The 24,050-nt window shown below is 38.1% G+C and overlaps 1 protein-coding gene across 1 annotated transcript in view; it reads left to right on the top strand.

Annotated features, from left to right (window-relative positions):
- The window catches only part of ephb6 (eph receptor B6), a 52,434-nt gene that overhangs the window by 25,154 nt on the left and 3,230 nt on the right, over positions 1 to 24,050 (top strand). Inside the window, exons 6-18 of the mRNA XM_077209801.1 lie at positions 3,985 to 4,140; positions 5,162 to 5,433; positions 7,117 to 7,198; positions 8,058 to 8,182; positions 14,452 to 14,614; positions 15,342 to 15,456; positions 15,776 to 15,831; positions 17,937 to 18,053; positions 18,230 to 18,477; positions 19,469 to 19,687; positions 19,875 to 20,024; positions 23,163 to 23,347; positions 23,433 to 23,588. Coding sequence (XP_077065916.1) covers positions 3,985 to 4,140; positions 5,162 to 5,433; positions 7,117 to 7,198; positions 8,058 to 8,182; positions 14,452 to 14,614; positions 15,342 to 15,456; positions 15,776 to 15,831; positions 17,937 to 18,053; positions 18,230 to 18,477; positions 19,469 to 19,687; positions 19,875 to 20,024; positions 23,163 to 23,347; positions 23,433 to 23,588 — 2,044 coding nt within the window. The remainder of the gene's footprint in view (positions 1 to 3,984; positions 4,141 to 5,161; positions 5,434 to 7,116; positions 7,199 to 8,057; positions 8,183 to 14,451; positions 14,615 to 15,341; positions 15,457 to 15,775; positions 15,832 to 17,936; positions 18,054 to 18,229; positions 18,478 to 19,468; positions 19,688 to 19,874; positions 20,025 to 23,162; positions 23,348 to 23,432; positions 23,589 to 24,050) is intronic.

The following is a 24,050-nucleotide window of genomic DNA, read 5'->3' on the forward strand; positions in this document are numbered from 1 at the left end:
GCGAGAGGTTTTTTATAATGTGCATAGGGCTTTTTGATTGTGGTACATACTTTATATTGCCTACTATAACCATGAATACTAACACATTCTACAATGACTGAACACAAAGTGGATAGCGTTACTTGTCAGTGGATGAAACTTGAAAGCTGTGTATTCCCTACATTTCCATAGGCTGCTCCAGTGCACATGTTGAATAAGTTTTGTTGTAATGCTTTCTGAAGGGAATGCAGAAGAGGGAAAAGCTTTGCCAAAAGAGTTGCCAATTTGTGTTTGACTCTATTTTTTTGTGCAAGCATGAATTTGTTTTATTGTACTGATGCAAATCATCCACTATCGAACGACCGTCTGTCTTTAGATAGGACGTCCAGGAGCTTTCGGTCTCCAGTTCTCCCAAATCTAATCAACGGAAAACAAACGTATTGTGAAATGCCAGGAGCCAGCAGAGCATTACAAGCAAATAATTTCACATTAAATGGGATAATTATGGAGATTAATTAGAGAGAATTGTATTTCCTAGAGTGGTTTCTATAGCGGTTTGAGAAGCTTAGCTCAGAGAGAGAGAGAGAGGGAGAGAGAGAGAGAGAGTACTAAATAAGTGCATACCTTTTTATGTCCTGTTTTTGAAGTTGTGTGTCAGTCACTGTGTTTGTTGTTTGTGTGTTTACGTGTGTTTGTGTTTGTGCATCTGTGTGCTTTAGTCAGAACGCTGCAAGCCAAATAAAGAGAATGAGAGCAACCACAAGAAGAAGAAGAGAGAGAGAGAGAGAGAGAGAGAGAGAGAGAGAGAGAGAGAGAGAGAGAGAGAGAGAGAGAAATTGGGTCAGCGATCTAAATACCAAGTACGATGTCAACGGCAAATTATACACTTCACTGAGGTCTCTCGCTCTCTCTCTGCCCATTTACTTTTACAGTTTTCCTTCATCTGCATCTTTTTCAATGTCGTTTTCACTGCTTCTCTGAATACAACATGCTTCCTAATTAAATTTTTCATCTCAGTTTTGTTTTTGTTTGAGGCGTGCTCTATTAAAACTTGAACAGCCCCTCCCCCACCAATGCCTTTAGCTTAATTCTCTCTTGGTTTCTCAAACACTCACATAAACCTGTTCAGACCAAAATACACTTTCAGTAAACTGAATATATAATATAATGCAATAATATAAAGTGTATATATATATATATATATATATATATACTTTATATTATTACATTATTGTAATAATTATTACAATAAGTATTATTATTGTGATAATATATTACAATATTATTATTACAATTATTTTTGTAATAATTATTAATTATAAAGTTATATTTGATTGTATAATAAATAAATTAATAAAATGTGATTTTGTGCGTGCGTGTGTGCGCGCGCGCGCGCGCGCGTGTGTGTGTGTGTGTGTGTGTGTGTGTGTGTTCGTTTGTATACCCTACATCCCCACAAATATGGCAATATCCCCTTGTTGGGACTTGTTTTTTTTTTTTTTTTGGTCCATATGAGGAAAATGGCTTATAAATAATACTGAACTTTAATAATAATACAATAATACTATTATTTGAAAATGTAAAAATACAGAAAGTTTTCTGTGATAGGTAGGTTTAGGGTTAGGGGATAGATTATACAGTTTGTAGAGTATAAAAATCATTATATTTATATAATGTCCCCATAAAGCATGACAACCCTACATGTGTGTGTGTTTATGTATGGATGCATTAAATTGATGATAAAGTAACAGTAAAGACGTTGATAATGTTACAAAATATTTCTAAAATGTTTCAGGTTTTAAAATATTAAGCACCAAAATTGTTTTCAACACTCATAAAAATAATGAGAACGTCAATAAGACGATACTTGCGCACAAATAAATTTCCTTTTAAAAATATTTATTTATATATATAGATAGATAGATATAGGTATAGTAATTAAATGTGATAGAGGACTGATAGAATAATCAGCATTCTTACTGAGTTTGCTGGCATCATTTAAGCCAAGCCACCCACTTTATCTTGTGATGGAAAGGGATAACATACTGTAAACAACATTATGATTAAGTATTTCTAACATTTACTCCCAGCACAGTGATTTCAGCCTCTTGAAAACACTTAAACCCTTCAATCTGTACAATGGATACAGCGGCTTTTCCTCAAGAGGTCACAGCCGGGTTTATCATTGTTCATGATAGGACACATCTCTGGGATAAAAAAATGAGTAAATGAATTAACTAACATGAACTAACTAATTAAATGAACTAACTAACAAACTAACAATGAGCTACATATTTTCACAGAATTTATTAACCTTTGAATGTGTTAGTTAATAAAAATGTTCATGCTAGTTCACAGTGCAAAATATTAACAGATACAATATTTGAGTGTTGTTCATTGTTAACTAATGTAGTTAATTGTTAACAAATGAAACCTTGTTGTAAAGTGTTACCAATTACACTTACTCCAATGCCAGCCATGCTTGTCATAAAAACACATTTTGTGTCTTCTGCAGATCGACAACTTGTGAATCAAATCAATGCAACCTCATTAATTAATAAGAAATCTGGGCCAGTTAATAATGGCTGTAGATGTGTTAAATTATTTTATGAGGAAACTATTTGCCCTGTGGCTAAATAGTGGCCACTAGAGACAAAAATAAGAACATGTGATTGGTTGATGAGTGGGTGAATGGGGAGTGTGAATAGGAGAGAGAGAATGTTGAAAGGTGTAGGAGATCGTCTTGGGAGTGAGGAAGGTTTGTAGCTAAAACCTGTCTTTTGTCATCGCTATAGGAGAACACATTGGATAATATAATCCAACCACATGAAAGATAGATGGACAATGCTCTTTCTTTTCTCTCACTACGCCCATCTTTCATCTGTCCTTTCTCACTTCTCACAGTAGTGTTTAGGAGGGAATATCAAATCTGACAGACAAGCGAGAACATAAAAATCCTTTTAGCTTTCTCTATCTCTCTCTCTCTCTCTCTCTCTCTCTCTCTCTCTCCCTCTCTCTCTCTGTCTCTGTCACTGAAGTGCTTAAAATGTGTTATCCGTGCTTGACCTGTCTATTCACATGGGGACTTTTTAGGACTTCAAGGCTGACAAGGATGAAATGGCAACTCTTAGCTCAACCGTAATTATGATAAAGCATTAAATTGTCACAGGTTTTCCATGACAAAGAGCACTTCTCCAAATCACAGCATTACTGTCACAAGTGTCATAACATGAGCTCTTTTGTGACTCAGCGATTTGTACTGTTTGATAAGCCTGATGCACTAGGACATTTCATTGTGGATTATGCAAGCATATTGATTACCAATGTACCTCATATTGCGTTTGTTGTGGTTTGTTTTGTGGCCACACAATTGAAAGGATAGAGGTCATTGCTGAGCTTCAAGCTGGGTCACTATCAATCTCCAGTGAAAGGTTGATATGTTTCATAGCTGCAGAGCATATAATAATATTGCAACAGTCCAATGAGGCAGTGTTTCCCGCAAAGGACTCAAATTAACAGCCTAATAGAGGTCTCAGGGTTGTAGCATTGGTTTTGGGTGGCGAGTGGTTCAAGCAGCTTCAGCTGTCTATTTTATGTGGCATGTTATGAAACTAGAAGCGATTTCTCATTAAATGACATCCCGTCAGAATAACAACAATCGGGCTGAGCGATTTCCCTCTAACAATGCTTTTGCTCTGTTTTTTTGGTAATTATACATCTGACTAAATAAATCAAGTGCCTGTGAGAACAATAAGCCTTGCTTATTAAATTTGCACCCACTAATTGAGTGTGTTTGAAACAAATTGATTTTCCAATTCTCTTTGCAACAGTTTACGTTTCATTTGCCAGTCATTGCATCCAATTGGATCATAATATACCCCTTCTGTACTCGGCATCCAGTTCCTGGTGTTATTGACAGAATTCCAAAGCAGGGATCGGGCACTTTCCAAATAGCTTGAGTACATCTTGTGCTGTAATTGTAATGCTTTTCTTTCTTTTCAACAGCGTGCTCAATCGGGTCCTATAAAGCAGTGGCCGGCTCAGTTTCGTGCACTGAGTGCCCATCTAACAGCAGAACCAGTTCAGAAGGGTCTAAACTTTGCGAGTGTCGGAGTGGCTACTACCGTGCACCCACCGATGCCAACACCACCGCCTGCACAAGTAAGAGAGCAACCAGCTATATGTAAGAAGATAAGACAATGAATAGACAATCCTCATTTATACAGGAAAAATGTGAAAAACAGCCTGTCACTGAGGCAGTACCCTTTAAGGGACAACTTTATACCTTATCTACCTCTAAAAGATGTGTATTAGTACCTTAGAGTACCCATATGTACCCTTGAAGACCTACTATGAAGTTTTTAGGGGTAAGTAAGGTTCAAAAATGTCCTTTTTGGGGTACTACCCCAGTGGCAAGCTGTTGTACCCCTAAAAATAACATTTTTGCTGATTTTTGTTTTCTGGGAGTGTAAGTCAATAACATGACACTAATATATTGTCTGGATCTATTAATTTATTCAAAAATACAATAAAAATACATAATTAAAAAAATGTGCAGGTGAAACATCTGTCCTGATATCATAATGAAGTAAAATGCCATTACAAAAATAACTATATTTCTGAAAAGAAACATTATTTCTGGTGGTTAAAAAATATTTCCACATAACTGGTTAATTGCTTATCAGTTTTGGAAAAACTTTTGTCTTCCAAACCAAGTAATTTTTCAGATGATTCAGACATGAATTATTATTTTTTTTACATATAAAGCAATATTAGTTGTACGATGTCATGTGGTGTGACTCCCCCAGAACTTGATATTCATTTATTGATCATTTATTTGTAAATAAATAAATTTGTACCTTTAAGAAAGATCAGAACATCTGTACACAGTTCTATTCAAGGTCTATGCAAAATATATTACTTTTTACTTAATACAAAAATTATTTAGTTGAAAACGGTATACAAGTTCTGCAGAACCAAATATCAAACCAATGTGAATACAAAGTACATTTCTAAAAACATTTTAAAAGATTTCCTTTTCTTTATTGTGGGCAGTCATTTGTCATCAACCCAAATTCCTCAAGTTTAAATTCTGCTCTGATTTAGAGGGTAATCATTAGACGGTTCAGCAGCTGGTGAGCACTCACCGTGTTTGTGAATAACTGCAGGTTTTCTTTCTCAGGTCCTCCGTCAGCGCCGGTGTCTTTATCATGGGAGTACGAGAGTTCAGAGGGTGGGGTTTCGTTGCGCTGGAGACCTCCCACGGACATGGGGGGTCGGAGTGAAGTGTGGTATGGGGTGGTGTGCCGAATCTGCCCGTCTGCCACTAGCACACCATCCAGCATGTGTTCCTGGTGTGGAGAGACTGTCACTTTTTCCCCATCTCAAACTGGCTTAAAGCAGACAAGGGTCACCCTCAAAAACCTGCTCACTAGGGTCACCTACCTCATACAGGTACTTCCATACAGCACTTTGTTCATATACAGCCAGAGCCTATTGAATTCTGAGGAGTCTCATACTGGAAGTACAGTAGAGACAAGCAGGAATACAATTTTGGAATGTTTTCTGGATTGACTTGCACAACCAGTTGGATTTCATAGTGAACATCATACCTACTTACTGATTAACCCTCTGGGGCTCGTCGTTTAGGGGTCACACTTGGCTCCTTTTTGGTCAAAAGTGATGAAGCCTTAAAATATAACTTTTTTCAATAAAATGCAATATTTCACATTAATATACAGTGAGCCTTTAAAATATATATTTTTTAAGTGATAACTTGTTTAATAAAAACTTAATGTATAATGTCGTGTAACCACCTGTATAGCTCCCTATATAAATATACAGAGGCTTTTGGATTCCCATTGTTTTTTTAGCAATAATTTCTATTATCTATTAATAAATATTTGCATTTAGATATATATTTAAACATTGTAAAGTCTACTTTTTGTCAAGGTTTAGATATTTTTGGTTAGATAAGTATCAGTTTTTGCATTGTTTACAATCAAACATAAAATTTTGTTAGAAAGGGAACACATCGAAAGCATTTTTGTTACTCAGTATTTGAGGATTCATGGAATGGATTGCGATAATTCTTCATTGCTGTACACTTTTTTTTCTGTGGCTTATTGTAGTTTGTACCACCAAAAGATTCTCTTTTTCATATTTTTTCATATTTCCCATTCATTCCCTATGTCGGTCATTTTTGACCACAAAGGAGCGAAGTGTGACTTTTTATTTTATTTTATTTTATTTTTTACCCTTTGTGTGTTTTCACAAACGAAGAGGCCAAGAGGGTTAAATGAGAGCATGATGTAGGGGAGACCCAGACAAGTTGTCACAAACTGTTGTTTGACATTTTTTATATTTTATATATTTAATTTAATATTTTTGCTGTTTTATGAATCGTGTTATTTTTTTCTTGTGTGCTTTGCCATTGTGGGCTGTGAACTTCCCCTGCTACTAATCATTGTTTCTTAAATGAATGGTTTTATAACAATAATAGCAGGAAGTTTTAATAGTTTGTTTTCATAGCAAATACCATTCAAAAGTTTGTGGTCAGTGCTTTTTGTTGTTGTTCAGGAAGGATGCATTACATTGATCAAAAGTGACAGTAAATACATTTACAAAAAAATTCTATTCAAATAAATGCTGTTCTTTTGAACTTTCTAATTTCTATTCATCAAAACACCACAATTGTTTTCATTATTGTTGTTAGTAAGAAATGTAACTTGAGCACCAAATCATCATATTAGCTTAATTTCTGAAGGATCATGTGACACTGAAGACTGGAGTAATGATGCTGAAAATTCTGCTTTACTATCACAAGAATAAATTAGATTTCCAAAAATATTAAAATATAAAATACCTATTTAAATTGTAATAATATTTAACAATATACTACTGTTTTCACTGTATTTTTAATCAAATAAATACAGCCTTGGTGAGCATAAGAAACGTCTTTCAATAAACATTTAAAAAATGTACCAACCTCAAACTTTTGAACGGTAGTACATGTTCCTATACAGAAATTGTAAAGACAGAGTACAAGTGTCTTTTAGTATAACTCATTATTATGCCTTAATGCTGCTTTTGTGCATGTAAGAGCGTTGTTGCAGTGAGCTGTGTATGATTTGACAGGTTCAAGCAATAAATGAAGTGTCTGCGCTGAGCCCTTTTCCACCTCAGTTCGGCAGCATCAATTTCACCACCAGCCAATCAGGTATGAAGAGCATGTATGGTGGGGCCATCCGCAGTACGCGTGCGCACCAAACTGTTTGCACAGTGTATCTATCTCTTACTTCGTCTGTCTCCAACCATCGCTATGTCTAGACATCCTCCACCCTACATCCTCTCTTTCCGCTTCCTCTCCCCATGGTCAGCTCTTTCCATCTAAAACTCATAATATTTCATCTTCTGCTATCTGGACCCAGGTGGTTTTGGGTCACCATAGGCTGTCATCTCATATAATGGTCAAGAAAGCAGCAAGAGAGACGGAAAGAGATGACAAATGGAGGGAGGATAATCAATGTGGCAGCCCACAGAAACTTTGGAAACAAACAGTGCAATTCAGATGTCCCTCTCTCACTGTCTCTGTTTCTCTTCATTTTCTATCTTTAGTAGTAATTCAAGCACAGATGGATTCTGCAGAGTTGTATATGATGAGTTTATATAACTTTACCTTTATTTAAGCTTTGGGTGCTGCTGATTGAACGGGATTGAGTCACCTTTACAAGCACTTCCACATGACTGATTAACAGACAGAGACATTGGTTAAGACTAAGGGGGTCGGGGGCTGGAACAGGGTGGGAGAGGAGAATGGTTAACTCATGACCTCATTAACACGGATGAGGCTTCAGCAATCTCTAACTAACCGTCGAACACGCACCAAAGCATGATGTAAATGGTTTATTTGGGCCTACATGTGAATCCACATGTGTATTATCACTCTATAATGCTCTTTCTCTTTATAATGAGGAAGGCATTGAATATTCATTCAGAGCAGTAGAAAAGAAGGCTGCCTATTGTGAAGTGATGAGCCATCCTGTGGTCACTCTTATAATTACATGTTTTTGTCTCAGTGCCTTCTGAGGTTCCCATGCTGCACCAGCTGAGCAGATTCCAGGACTCCATCACGCTGTCCTGGCCTCAGCCTGACCGGCCTAATGGTGACATCCTGGAATACCAGCTCCGATACTACGACAAGGTCATTACGGTTATTTATGCAAAATATTAACGGAATAGAGCACGTATCCGTAAATATATATATATATATATATATATATATATATATATATATATATATATGTGTGTGTTTGTGTTTATATAAATGTGGGTGTATGTATATATATATATATATACAGTGGATAGCATAAGTGAACACACCCAAAAAAGTTCTAAAGTTGACTAAAAAGAGGGAAAAAAATCATCTTTTGGAAATCGATCTTAATGCCTTAATTTTAAAAATGAGGAAAAATCCAACCTTTAAGGACATCAATTTTCTTTGTGAATGAATAAAGTTCCCTTGGCCTTTGGAAATAAAAAAGCCCCACATCATCACATTCCCTTCATCATACAGTACCTAGAGATTGGCATGGTATTATTTCAGTTAGGCTAATAGCTGGTATGATTTGCATTGAGAGATGATCTTATGGAAAGTGCCACATGGCAATCTCTAGGTATGGTGAAGGGAATGTGATGATGTGGGATATTTTAATTCCAAAGGCCAAGGGAACTTTATCAGGATGCATAGTATCCTGGATCCATGAAATAACTGGCCTTTAAAAATAAAAATCTGCCTGCCTCTATGGGAATTTAACATAGGGGTGTCCTGACTTATGCATCCGGTATTTTAAGGAAGAACATTTATTTATTTACGATACATTATTCATTCACAATGAAAATTGGTGTCCTTAAAGTTTGGATTTTTCCTCATTTTTTAAATTCAGGCATTAAAATCATTTTCCAAAAGATGATTTTTTTATTCCTCTTTTTAGTCAACTTTAGCATGGGTGTGTTCACTTATGCTAGGCACTGTGTGTATATATATATATATATATATATATATATACATACATATATATATACAGACATGCACGCACACACACACACACACACACACACACACACACACAGAGAAATATATATAATATGTATATATTAGGGCTGGATGATTAATCGAAAAATAATCGAAACCGAAATTCAGAGCCTATAACCGACGTAATTTTACCATGTCGGTTATTTCGGTTTTTTAATCCTATTAATATTTCCGTCCACTGTGTGTTAATGTACTTTCCCCTTAAAACATATTACCGCGTGTGTAGTCACGTAACTCCGCCCCGTCCAGTCTGCGACATTGAAGCAACATGAGCCCCTTACACACAGCGCGTTGATCCCGGGAAATTGCCAGAACAAACACCTTCTGTGTGAACGCAAACACGACCCTGGATTGATGCCAGGTTGGGGACATAGTAACATTGCCGTGTTCAGTCCCGCAACGCGCGCTGTGTGAACAAAAGCCGTAATGAATGCCGTGTCGTAATGATGGCGCTAGGCCGGGATCGTTCGCCAGCGTGAAACGGTTCGTAATGCGCTAGTTTATGATCGAATCAGAGAAAAAAAATGCACAAGCGTAGTTTCTCGAGAGAAATCACAGCTCATAAGCAAACTATAGACGCCGCTGGGACATCTCACGTGTCTTTGCGGGCAGGCTCGGTTCTACGGGGGTGCTTGAGGGTGCTAAGCACCCTCAAACAAAAGTGAAAGCACCCTCAGATGAAATTTTTAATAGCCCACATGTAAACGAGATTTTACCGACAATAGAAACACAGACGGATTTCGCACTCATACATATACACAAAATAAATCCATTAACACGATTTTTCAAATCAGAAATTATTTCATAATGCTTTATGCATTATGTTTAATGCATTTGATTGGTTGTGTGTCCTTTCGCGATCGTGATTCGCATTGGTGAAGCTGTCTCTTTAATTGCCCACTTTGCTTGCGTGTGTGCGTCCCGCTCAGGAAATTCGTTAGCTGACTTTCTGAGACGGGGCTTTAGGTAGCCTAAAAATATTAATAGTCCATTGTTAATCATGGACATACGAAATTGGCTCAAGCAAGCTCAAACCTCTACATCACAAAAAGACGATATTACACCGCCTGCCGATGACAGCAGCGAACCTCACTCTCACCGCATAACACCCACTCAAACACCGGCGATAAATCCCAGCAAGTGCCGCGGCCGATGGCGCCCACGCCGCCGAGTGACCTAGGTGATGAAGAGCCCTTACAGGTGATGTGCTTGTTATACCCCAGTCGATCTTTTAGTGGCAGTGGAAATAGTCGTTCATTTAGCAGTTCTTGGTTTAAAAATAGAGATTGGCTCGAATATTCTGTTGAACGCGATGCTGCATTTTGTTATGCGTGTCGTAAATTTGGCTCAGCTGGGACAGATGATGCCTTCATCACCACTGGTTACAACAATTGGCGCCATGCCCTCGTTCATAACAAGGGACTAAAAAGACACGAATCCAGTAAAGAACACATGTCAGCAGTGGTGCTGTGGAAGGAGAGGCTTTCTAGAGTCAAGAAAGGTACTGAGATTTCTTCTCTTGTTAATTCACATCAGCTGGAAAGGAACCGCGCTTATCTATCTGCTATTGTGGACATAATCGAATTCATAGCTGTGAACCAGCTGCCTTTTCGTGGATCTGTAGATGCAGTGGATGCAAGGGGTGAAGAAGGCTGTGGGATTTTTTTAGCTTTGATGGACTATACTCTTAAAAAGGATAAGGAGCTTGCAAAGATTTTCAGCACAATACCATCCAATGCCACATACACCTCAAATAATATCCAGAATGAAATTATTGAAAACATGAGCGAAATTGTAACAGAAGTGATAGTCAAAGAAATCGGAGATGAGTGGTACACATTAAAAGTGGATGGCACCAAAGATCCCCCGGATGTGAAAACATTTCAATTGTGCTGCGTTATGTGGACAAGACTAACTGTGTGAAAGAGAGGCTTGTTTCGATGGCAACGACTCAGCACTTTGATGCCATGTCTCTGACCAAGTTGGTCTTATCACAACTTAAAGATAATGGATTAAGCACTGACAAAATTCTAAGGAACACAAGGTGGGGTACAGAAACTCTTGCAAGAGGAATTACAGAGAGAAGTGCCATACGTGCATTGTTTTAACCACCAACTCCACCTGGTTATCGTGCATGCCATGTCTTCTGAAAATGCATTGGCAAACTTTTTCGATGTATGCAGCTCTCTTTATAAGCACTTCAGAAAACCTACAGGGGCCAGAGTGTACAATGGACAAAAGTTGAAGCGTTTGCTAGAACAGCGCTGGACTGATCACCTGGCAACAGTCACAGTCATCATGAAGTCCTTTAACAGCATTCTTTCCCTGCTACAGCAGATTGAAGACAACCAAACCAGCAGCACAGAAATGAGGCTTGAGGCCACAGGGCTAATTAAGGCCATCACACAGCCTATTTTCCACTTTATAGCCTGTATGATACATAATGGGTTGAGTTTGCTGGACCCCCCTAACACTCTTCTTCAAGCACACACCACCAACCTATTCACTGGTGTCAGTGTGGTACAGAGTGCCCTGAAGTGTGTGGTGGAACTGAGATGTGAGAATCAGTTTGACATGCTTTGGGAGGAATTTAACAAAAAGAGAGAGGAAGCAGAACTCCCTGCAGTTCCTGGACAGACCGAAGAGAAGTGAGCACACAATGGAAAGACTATGTGGTGGATACAACATTTGGTCAAACCAGAATGGAAAGAGAAAAGACAGAATGTAAAAGACTGTATTTTAGTATCCTGGATGCAGTAGTTGGCGAAATGTCCACCAGATTTTGTGAGCGAAATAGCAAGTTTATACAGGCCCTGAGTGCTCTACATCCAAGGAGTGCATTTTTTATGGATGGAGACAAAGTGAAACCACTGTTGGACTTAACAGGGATGGAGTTTAAGGAAGCAGAGTTTTCTGTGGCACAGCAGTTTTTGCAAGATGAAATTGCCACATCAGATGAAAACTGTACAACTGCTAGCATTTTGCAAAGATACAATGATGCTCTATCAGCTATGCCTACCGTGCTGCAAACACTGAAGCTTGGATTAACATTTGGAGCATCAACAGCTAAATGTGAGAGTTCATTTTCAACACTTAAGAATGTGTTCAGCGACCACCGTAGGAGTATGCTTCACAAAAGAAAAGCAAATCTGATTCAACTTGCAGTTGAGAGGGACCTCACATGTAAGTTCACTGGAGAATGGAAGGAGAAACTACTGAGAAGATTCAGCATTGCATCAAGGAGGCTGCAGCTGTTCTGAATGAGGGTAAGAACATTTTTTGCATATGACATATATGACTAATGTTTATTATTCTAACTTCTATGATTCTAAATTAATAATTGTATGTATATTTTTAATAATTAAATTTCTTATAATTGTAATAATTTAATATGTAACATGTAATAATATGGATAATTACTATTTTATTTAAAAATCCTACCTGATTCTCTACTCTCCTAGTTAAGCACTTTGACTAACTTTTAATCTTTGTTTCTTCCTTTTAGGTGCTGTGTCCCAAAATCATTGGTCCTGACATTGGTCCTGACTTGGTCCTGAATCATTGACGTTCTTACGTTCTTAAGCCATACGTTCTTCAACTTAACTCATTCTTCTCGACTTTCCCATGAACTCTACACATTTTATGTCTCCTCGTTTTAAATTTCCTTTCTTGACTTTCCTTCAAATTTTGTTCATTTAGCAACAAAGCATTTGACTGTCTTAATGAGTGAGTCATTGAATCTTTAAATCAGCTGTTTTGTTCAAAAGGACTGATTCATTGTCGTCAGAAACTAAATGTCTAAAATGTAAGTTATTTATATTAACTTCTTTATTCAACTGCAGAATAAAATCACTTTCAATACTTCACACATTTGCAATACTGCTGATATTTGGGGAAAAAGCACTGTGTGCATCATTTCTTAACTATATCATATGATATAAATGTAAAGGACAAAAACTCGTACAGGGCATTTCCCCCCCATATTTTGAATTTTGGCCATTCTAGCTGCATTTAAACCGTGCAGTAAATCACTAAATGCACGTGCCATGGTCTGAACTATAGGGTAACATCACAGTATAGGCTATGCGTGGCATGTTTTTGTTTGTTTTCTGCAAAGTGAGGGACATAGGCTACTCGATCATGCCAGATCGTATATCGTTTAACATAAAAGCAATTACAATATTGTCGTAGACAATAGGTGTCGCTCAGCCCTATTTTGAGGTACTATTTTCAGACTGATAACAACTTTGGGAGCCATTTCCTATGTTTATGTAAGCACCCTCACTATTTCCAGAAGCACCCTCAGTGATTTGGTTCTAGAACCGGGCCTGTTTGCGGGTTGTGTGTGTCTGTGTGAACGCACTCTCTTGATTCCGGAAAATCACTGGCAGTGTGAATGAACCAAAGTCAAACGAACCCGGGTGAAATCCCTGGCTACTTTATCCGTGTATTTTCCGGAATCTCTGTGTGAAAGGGAACTCAAACACTGAGTCAACTCAGCAACAGGAGCCGCTTGTACCAAAGAAACACGCGAAAAAAGAGAGAGACTGACAAACGCCCAGCAACAAGTGCCTCCACTCCACAAAGCAGGTTTCGATAACACAAGCCGATAACACAAGCATTTACAAATGCTACACAATATGAAAAGGATTAGTTTTTTTAAGTTTTATACAAGTCATATTTTACTTTTAAGATGGCAATATTTACAATAATTTATTTTGTTTACAAAAAGAACTATTTTCTACATTTTGAGGAAACTTTCTTTTTACATTAAAACTTAACTACTTTTTTATTAGACGTTTTTATTTCAAGCATTGTATGCTTTGTTTGATTGATTCAATTGTTTGAAATATTTAATAAGTAAGCATTAAAAGCTATCTGTGTGTTTCCTTATTTTAGAATCACAAAGATAGGATTATGCATTCTTTCATTCAAAAAAATAACCGTGAACATATTTACAGTATAAGCCTTGCCAGTGACACATGAGAAAGATTTTTTTTTAAATAATCGTTCAATAATCGTAATCGAGGTAACTTGTTCGATTAATCGCGATTATGATTTTAGCCAAAATCGTCCAGCCCTAGTATATATACACACAAATATTATGTAAACAAAAACGTAGATGTGATTAATCGTTACTTAAAACGTTTAATTTTGCCTTGGCAACTAACTGAAACAAGTTCAAGTACTAAAATTTCACTCAGTACTGAAATATAACTGGAAACGATAACAGTAAATGATGACATAATAACTTTTTTTTTGGGTGAACTATCCCTTTACATCAATATAAAACGTTGTGTATGATGATGTGTATTGTAATAACTTCATCGAACAGATGGTGCCTTATTGTCACAGAGCTGGTGCTTTCTCTCTGGCAGGGGTCTGATGAGGACAGCGCTGTGAGCGTCTTCAGTGAAACCAACACAGTGACAGTTGGAGGTCTGATTCCAGGCTCCATCTACGCCTTCCAGATCCGTGCTCGAAATGAGAGAGGCTACGGACCCTACAGCCACACTATTTACTTCAGCACTCTAGCAATGGGTAGGCTGAAAATATAAAGCGTTATGTCACACGTAATTTATCATTCTTGCTAGCATATATGCAAGCTTACTCATAAGCTATTACATTTTCCGTCTCAGTAACAATGGTGTCTTCTTGCTGTTTATTTAGTCAAATTGCCCCTTACAGGATAATTACCGATTATGCTCTTCAGAGTTCATTTTTCAGTCTGAGTATAATAATTTCAGTACAAAAAATAGATGCAATTTTTCTTTTCTATGGCTTCAATACGAACTGCTACTTGTTTGGTAAGCATATGACCTATGCCTAGATAAATATGCACTAACTCAGAGATTTCAGATTAACACCTTTTGACTTATATTATTTATTTAAAGTGCCCCCCCCCCCCCCAAATTTAAGCAATTGTCAAGTAAATATAGCAAATTTTACAACATCCTAACATTATCATCTGCAAATATTTAAGAACTAATTTAATCTTCTTTTTTATTATTATGCATCAATTTTAAATTGATTAAAAGTGACTGCAAATACTTTTATGTTGTTACAAAAGATTTCTAGTTTACATAAATGCTGTTCTTTTGAACTTTCTATTCATCAATGAATCCTGAAGAGAAAAAAATCAGTTTCCACAAAAATATTTTTAGCGTTGAACTTGATAATAATAAAATAAAAATATTATTTTATAAAATCATATTCTCAGTTATTATTATTATTATTATTTTTGGTATTGCCATTTTTCTCTTTATAGAGGAACAGTCTAAGCAGATTCAAAATCGCCTGCCCCTTATGATCGGATCAGTAATGGGCGGAGCAGCATTTCTATTGGTTGTGATAGCGATCATCATTGTCTTTGTGTTTCGAAGGTATGTACATCAAAACCCTTGAGCTTAGCTATTGTGTAATATATTTGTATTAGTTTTATCAAATCGATTAATTGCATCTAACATAACAGTTTGTGTTTACATTATATATGTGTGTATATATATATATATATATGTATCATTAAATTTATATATTTTGTATGTCTGTGTGTGTGTGTGTGTGTGTGTGTGTGTATACTGTAGACACATATATTTATACATTATATATGTATATCTCACATATATGTTAGATAAAAAAGGGCTGTTTATTGCATATGAAATTACAAAGGAACATAACAGTTATTTGGTCTTTTTCCTCTAGTAAAAGGAGAGAGAGCCCTTATAGTGACAGACTTCAGAGATATATGAGCAACAGAGGTAAGAGCTTTATGTCTTGTACCTGTGAACTGCAGTGAACACTTTGCTTTCTGCTCTCAAACAGTCACTTCATATATATGATTGAAGAGAAAAAACACATTTTCACTTCAAGTATTAAAGTGGGCTGTATTTAGTCTACTTTGTAATTATTGCTATTATGCAATAACTGTGTTTTAGTAAAGTCTACACCACAAGTGTAGAGTTTGTCAGTCTGAAAACTTGAGCACACTGGCAGCATGTCTGTGACAGAACCGGTCATTAGAAGGGTGAAAACCAGTGTAGTCGGGGCCATACGCACGTATATGCCTTAAACTTACTCCTTTCACCCAGGGCTGTATGCGTATTAAGACTTATTTTTTTGCTTCGAAACTCCATAGTCTACTGTCATATTAGCTTCCCCTTTAACTGTGTGTCCAATGCTGTTGTGTAAACTCGCGATTCTTTGTTGTTATTGGTACATACCATGCATTAGCACTTCTATCGTTCTACCTTTTCCCGCCCATCATCGACTGATGGTGCGTGTTCGCGCTGCAGCGAGAGAACTCCGCTCAACCCCTAAATAACCAAACCTGGCAAGTACTAAATAAATATTTATACCATAGGTAATTAAAAAATATAGAATTACGATATTAAATAATTATATACATCGCACACGCCCACTTTCAGAGCTTTTAGAAGCTCTAAGTTCCCATACGAACTGAAAAGATAATCAGCGCAACATGACTGAAGCCCGGTTTATTTAGTTGTGCATGAATGGAACGCAAATCACTGTATACATACACTGTAAAAAATTATATGATCAATAAGTTATGACAACATATGTTTTTACATTGCTTTAACTCATCAAAATAAGTTAAGCAATTTTCAACTTTTTTTCAACTAATTTTTATTAAGTCAGTTTCATGTCATTTAAGTTGAATTGACTTAAACAACCAAGTAGTTTGTACTTAAAAATTTAAAGCAGCAACTTTTTTTACAGTGTACTCTGAATCTTATCACACCTCAAAAGTGCGATTAAGATAGTAAGACACCCTTACTAGAATTTATCATGATTTATTGTGGTAACTTTTTACTAACTTTTATAATTTATAATTTCTGGGCCTGGTTTAACAGACAGGGCTTAGATTAAGCCAGGATTAGACCTTAGTTAAATTAAGACATTTAAGTAGCTTTTAGAAAAAAACATTACTGCTGTGCATCTTGAGACAAAACAATGACACTGAAATATTGTAAAATATATCAGTGCAAGTTGCTTTCAGTTAAGACAGCTCAAACCGCATTTTAGCCTTGTCTGAAACCGGGCAATAATCTGTTCAAGGAATAGGCTATATTTTTTTAATATAGATTTATATTACAACTATGACATGTGTAGGTTGCTATTTTCATAATAAACACTGTAGTAAAAAAAGAACAATGTTTTTTAAAAAGTTAGTTAGAATAATTTTCTACTTCAATGTGCCATAAGAAATCAGTCAAACTGATAAGCTCCCAGGTGCTTAAATAATATAAAATACATCATAATTGAAGTTATCTACCAACTTTGCATGTTTGGATGATACCACAAAAGACCATTATACAAAAATAAACAAACAAATACATCTCACGAGCGTGCATGCCCTGGGCCCTCAGTAAAACAGTTCACACTTCAACCCCACCCCAAAACACAATGTTCAAACCAAAACTACAACCTTGAGGAATCTTTTATATGGCCACTAATGCCAAAGCAAATTTAAGAAACTGTTATCTGGAAATATTTATTTCACCCACTTGCATAAAATTAAACATTAATTCAATGTGTACCACTTTTCACATTGAAAATAATTCCAAAGCAACATGTTTAAATTATAGTCATATAGAACTGTAATGTGGCTAAAAATTATCTGTCAACCAATTTTAGTATGCACTGTATTTATTTGTTTTTTTAATGAGTATATTACTAGTGAACAACAACATAAAAACACATTTACTGTCGTTCATTTTATTTTAACGTTTTGTGTGTGTGTGTGTGGGGGGGGGGGGGGGGGGTGCGACTGTGTAATAGTAAACCTTTTTTTAGGACTACACCCCTGGGTGAAACGGTGTAATGTGGATGTTTTTTCATTCAGGTGGGGTGAAATATTATGTGGATCCCTCCACTTACGAAGACCCCAGTGAGGCAGTCAAAGAATTTGCACGAGAAATTGACCCTGCTCACCTTAAGATCGAAGAGGTCATTGGTGCTGGTTAGTACATGTGTGAAAGTTACTTTACCAGAGTCAAGATAGCATTAACTTGACATACAGCATATAAATCAGATAAAACAAGCATTATGGATTCTATGGCTTGTATTAGTTTTGGATGATATGTTTAAATGTCAGTTTGAAATAGAACAATCTAATGACTGGATTTCTCTTTCTAGCTCAGTTTGGGGAGGTGTCCCGTGGCCGGTACAGGCCACTAGGTCGTAGAGAGGTATTGATTGCGGTTAAGACTTTGCGTTGGGGAGTGACAGATCGTGAGAAGAATGTGTTTCTCAGTGAGGCAGGAGTCCTTGGCCAGTTTGACCACCCCAATGTGCTGAAACTAGAAGGTGTGATCACACGCTCTCCTCCTGAACGTCTTATCACAGAGTTCATGGAGAACGGCCCTCTGGATGCCTTTCTCAGGGTAAGAAGTGACAAGATGTTATATTCAGTTGATTTTTTATATTTTTTTATATAAATGAAATATATTGTTATATTATATTTAAAATATGACAAGTTGGAAATTAAATTATCAAAGAGTTTATGAAGAATGACCCTTAGATGCCTTTCTAAGGGTAAGAAAAAGTGGTACTTTTAGAGGGATTTTTAGAAGGCAGCTGTCTGACTCTGAGATGGCGAACGGTAACATGGTTTGTGTAACATTAGCAACATATTAGCTGTTTTGTGATGTAGTCAAACAAAAGGTTAATCATATCAATTGCCGTTATGTGTCCGATGTTGTAGAGATCTATAGATAAAGCGCATTACATTCTGATACATCGACTTGTAGACAAGCCTGTATAATTTCACTCTTCACCTTTCTTCTGAATTAGTTTCTGGTTCAAACATATATGGCTGAATGAAACCAATATTGCAATTGTGTACTGTACACTACAGTAAAGTTGACAGAGTGGATCAGGTAGTTTGAGCTGATCTGATGTGATTGAGTGGAGGCAGAGACTAATTTGCATATTCATGAATTCACATATACTAAATTAAGCATGGGTGTAGAGTTCCATTCAGGCTATTTTAAGACGTGAATAATTATTTTCTCAGGAAAAAAACATTTAAATATGTCATTTTAATGTAGTTTTAAGAGTTAAAATTGTTGACTGCAGGGGAACTTTAAATTAAATTATCACAGAATTAATGGAAAATGGATGCTTTTCTCAGGGTTAGAAAAAACTGACAAGAAAAATGTTATTATACAAAATAATTCTACTACTAATAGTAATATTTTATTCATATAAATGAAATAGTATATTATAATTATATATATATATATATATATATATACACATATATAAAATTAAAAATGACATTAAAAAATGATGAATAATTAAAAATATATAATATCGTATTTTTAACATTTTTAAATTTTGATTTAATGTAATTTTCATAATTTCTTATTAAAGGAAAATGAGGATCAGTTCAGCGTGTTGCAGCTTGTAGGCATGGTGAGAGGTGTTGGAGCTGGAATGCGCTACCTTTCGGAGCGGAATTTTGTCCATCGTGACCTTGCTGCCCGGAATGTTCTGGTGAATTCGAACCTGGTTTGCAAGGTGTCTGACTTCGGCCTGTCACGTTTAATGAGGGGTCTGGACCACAACATGCCCACCTACACTGCTTCACTGGTGCGTTATGGGAAGATTTCTGTAAATGTGCAATACAAAACACTATTAAATGTTCAAAAGTATGGATGTGTGGGAATTCCTTTTCATTTTCAATTCCTTGCAGCGGTGTGTCTGTTTTTAGGCCTAGACATCTTTGTTAATTAGCGCTGTCATTGCATTTGCTCCAATTACTGTCTCTGTCTTTCAGGGGAGTAAGATCCCTGTGCGGTGGACAGCTCCTGAAGCTTTCCAGCATCGTAAATTCAGTTCAGCGAGTGATGTCTGGAGTTTTGGGATACTCATGTGGGAGGTCATGTCATATGGAGAACGTCCGTACTGGGACATGAGCAACCAAGAGGTGAGCATTATAGATTTTGCAGTCACACTTGCTTTACATCCCATGCAGTCACAAAGCAATTATATAAACAAAATGTACACTAGAGGGAGTTATTAGACTGTTTGTGTGAGCAGTTGCATAAACAACCCACAGTACAGAGTGTGTGTGCAGTTCACTGCTTGGGATTTAAAGTTTTCAGCTGTTCTGTGTGCGTGTGACATTAAGCGGATTTAAGTGTATTTTTTTAGAGAAGTTTACAGGCAGCTAGAAATTTCATGACCTCAAACAGTGCGCATTCACATGTCAACTAAAATACAACATTTAATGACAATTTTTTCAGCTTCTTTAATTCCAGAGGTATTTTCCCCAGTCTTTTTCTTCGTAGGGATTTCAAAGGATTATTCAATAAAGTGCTCTAAGACATGAACCATGGTGACTAGCACTAAGACTTTAATTTGCAGCAAAAAACTATATGAATGTTTAAAGGTACCACTTCTCTCTGTTTATGTATATGATGAGTCACGCAAGTACTGGGATACTCTGCAGCGGTTGGCGTCTGGGATTACATGAAGTAGCAGAAAAAATTCAATCCAGAAGAATTGTGGCAACGTCTCCAGGATGCTTGAACAAACTTGCCTGAAAAATGTCTCGGGTCACGACTGTAACCCTTGTTCCCTGAGAAGGGAAATGAGACACTGTGTCGATGACAACACTTTGGGGAATGCCCCCAGCGTAGTGCGTCTGAAGCATAAATGAAACTATTCCAATCCTGATTGGCGTTGCGTCATGGCATAACATGTGACCGCATACACGGAAGCTACATAACGACGCCGGCACACAACAGAGTTAGCTTTTGCGATGAAACAAGTCGCTCCCAGGCAGGGGAAGGCGTGGCGAAGAGACGCAGTGTCTCTTTACCTTCTCAGGGAACAAGGGTTATAGTCGTAACACGAGACGTTCCCTTTCGAGAGAACTCACACTGCGTCGATGACGACACTTTGGGGAACAAATACCACTATGCCACAATGAGCCCTGCCTGTCCCAGTGTGCCAGTGTGAAGCTGCGCACAGGCACACTTAGGACGAGAGCACTAGAGTGTCTAGCGTAGAAAGAATGTCCAGGCTATAGAATGACTATGAGGGGTGGCCCATCCTGCTGCTTATCGCACACTTCTTGGATCGGGGCCCCTGAAAGGAGGGCTCTAGAGGACGCCATGCCTCTGTTTGAATGAGCCCTCACAGCCAAAGGTGAAGGCAAGCTGCGCACCTGATTGGGGTGCCTAAAGGTAGCCTGAACGATCCAGTTATTGATGGTCTGTTTGGATGTGGGAAACCCCTTCTTGGGCGACCCAAAGCACACCAGCAACTGTTCTGACTTCCACCATGAAGAAGACCTCTGGACAAAAATCTTGAAAGCTCTGACAGGGCAGAGCAAATTAAGTCTTTCTTCATCCGCCGTCACGTGAGGTGGGGGATGAAAAGCCTGCAGAAGCCTGGAGGCCGTGCCACATTAGATGACACTTTAGGCACATAGCCCGGCATGGGATGCAAGATAGCCTTAATATTGCCTGGAGCAAACTCCGGGCCCCCATGAGATATAGAACCCAAGCGGGGCTGAATGCGTGAGGGATAACCACAGTGGACAGTGTGTTGTCTCTCGAGATGCAAACAGGTCCACTTCCACTTGGCCGAACCTCTCGCATATAAACTCCACCACCTCTGGGTGGAGTCTCTTTTCCCCGGGCCTCAGCCCCTGCCTCGAAAGGATGTCTGCTCCCTGATTCTGGTCCCTTGGGATGTATGTTGCTCTGAGAGACAACAGTCTCCCCTGGGACCACAGGAGGATCTGATACGCCAGTATGTTTATCTCAGACCCCCCTGATGATTTAGATTGGACACCCCTGACATATTGTCTGTTCTGACTCCTCAGAGCTCGGAAAACCCCCAGATTTCCAGGCAATTTATGTGCCAGGGGGAACGATGGTCCTGCCATAGACCTCTCGTAAAGTGGCTGTCCATGACCGCGCCCCAGCTCGTGAGGGAGGCGTCTGTCGAAACGGCTTTCCGGCGACATGACGCTCCCAGCACAGGAACTTGGGAATGGAACTAAGGTTTCTTCCACATAGATAGGGAACGATGGCATCTGAACATAAACCTGATCATGTGGAATGGGTTCCAGCCTCCGGGAAAAACCCTTGGTTTTCAACCACCACTGCAGGGCCCATGTGCAGCAGGCAGAATGGAATCACGTTGGAGGGTGCTGCCATGAGGCCTAACTGCTCTATCCAGATAATTTGCATTTATTTAACCGGCCTCATAATCTACACGTTGCCTCTGCAAGCGAGATATGAACAGTTTATGATACATATCGTCTTTTTTCCCTCTAGAAGAAAGTCATAAGCTGCGAGGCTGAAACACTTGAAAGCGCAAGTCTTTTTCTTTTGCTGTACGCTTCGAGATATTTCTAAATGAACACAGCCAGCACCCTCAAGAGCCGACTGTGGATGCCTTGCATCCAAACAGTATCACACACTGATTGCGTGTGTCACCTCCGGAAGTTTAACGTGGGCAGGAAGACACATGCTTTCAGCTGTGCTTATTGGTAACAATTCAAGTTCCTACTGGACAAACAACACCAAATAGGGCAGACAGTTGACACAGAGGGCTTGTTTCAGTCGCAAAAGCTAACTCTGTTGTGTGCTGGCATCTTGGAGACGTTACTGCAGTTCTTCTGGATTTAGTCTGTCTCAGTTATTTCTGTTTCTTCATGTAATAACAGATGGACTCGCTGATGGTGAGATCAGCTCTCTGTGGATAATACTAGCTGTTGTCAGACTCCTGTGCACACTAAAAATCTCACTGGATTATTAGAATTAATGGCAAAAGGAATGTTTGGAAATGTAAAATGATATTTCCTATGTATATATGAGGGGAAAATGAATCATTTGTTTTGCATTGTTGCACTCTGTTACCAAATATTTCCATAACACCTTACTAAATGAATTTTATTTCTCATCTGATTTCTCTTTTCTTTGCAGTTCTTGCTGGTTTTCAGTTCCTCTTTCCTCAAAATCATTTTCCATTCCTTTTTTGTATTTCTGTGACTCATACAATGAAACACTGTTTTAAGTGTCATGTCTTCCCTAATTCCCCTCTCTAGGTGATGAAGGCAGTGGTCGATCAGTACCGTTTACCTGCTCCGAACGGTTGTCCCCCGGCTCTTCACTCTCTAATGCTGCAGTGCTGGCAGGCCGACAGGCAGGACAGGCCAGGCTTTGACTCTCTCCTGTCCTCCCTTGACCGTCTCATTCGCCACCCTGCCTCCCTAAAGGCAGAACACAGCCGGTGAGATGCTCAAAACTACATTTAGCACTTTTCATTATTAGGCAACATTGTGTTTAATCTTTAACAATATTCTCCTCTTTCTTAGTCCCACCCACCCACTCTTAAGCCCCACCCCTACTGACCTTTCATCAGTGTCAACAGTTGGTGATTGGCTAACTGCTCTAAAGATGGACAGGTATAGGGATGCGTTTGAGAGAGCACAGTACCACAGTCTGGAAAGTGTCAGCATTCTCACTATGGAGTAAGTTTAAACACACTTTTCACACTAGTTTGCCCACTTACAGTGTCCAACATATTACATATCTGTCAGGAGAATTTTCTATTTTTCTTAATTTTTTCAGAAATAAAAATCGAACTCCTCCTAGGCCGTTGCTCCGATTTTCGCGTAAATTGAACCCGGTCATCTTCAGACCATGCTAACAAAAAGTTATGGAATTCAAGTCGATTCATCAAACCGTTCTCGAATACCGCGTAAACTAATTTAAGCGCTTGCAAAAACAGACGTAAGGCTGTATCTCCTCAATGCTTTATCATATTCAGACCAAACTTGGTACATGTTATCACAAGCATGACCTGAGGCGACATGCTGCGTTTCGGCGCAGCGCCACCTACTGGTCCGAAAAATGTATATTTTTGTGTATAACTTCTGAACAATTTGTCCAAGAATCATAAAATTGGTCTCATTAGTTTCAGAGCGTCATGC

This window comes from Siphateles boraxobius, unplaced genomic scaffold (assembly GCF_051911475.1).
Source record: "Siphateles boraxobius isolate OS27281-9 unplaced genomic scaffold, OSU_SipBor_1 12, whole genome shotgun sequence".
Lineage (NCBI taxonomy): Eukaryota > Metazoa > Chordata > Actinopteri > Cypriniformes > Leuciscidae > Siphateles > Siphateles boraxobius.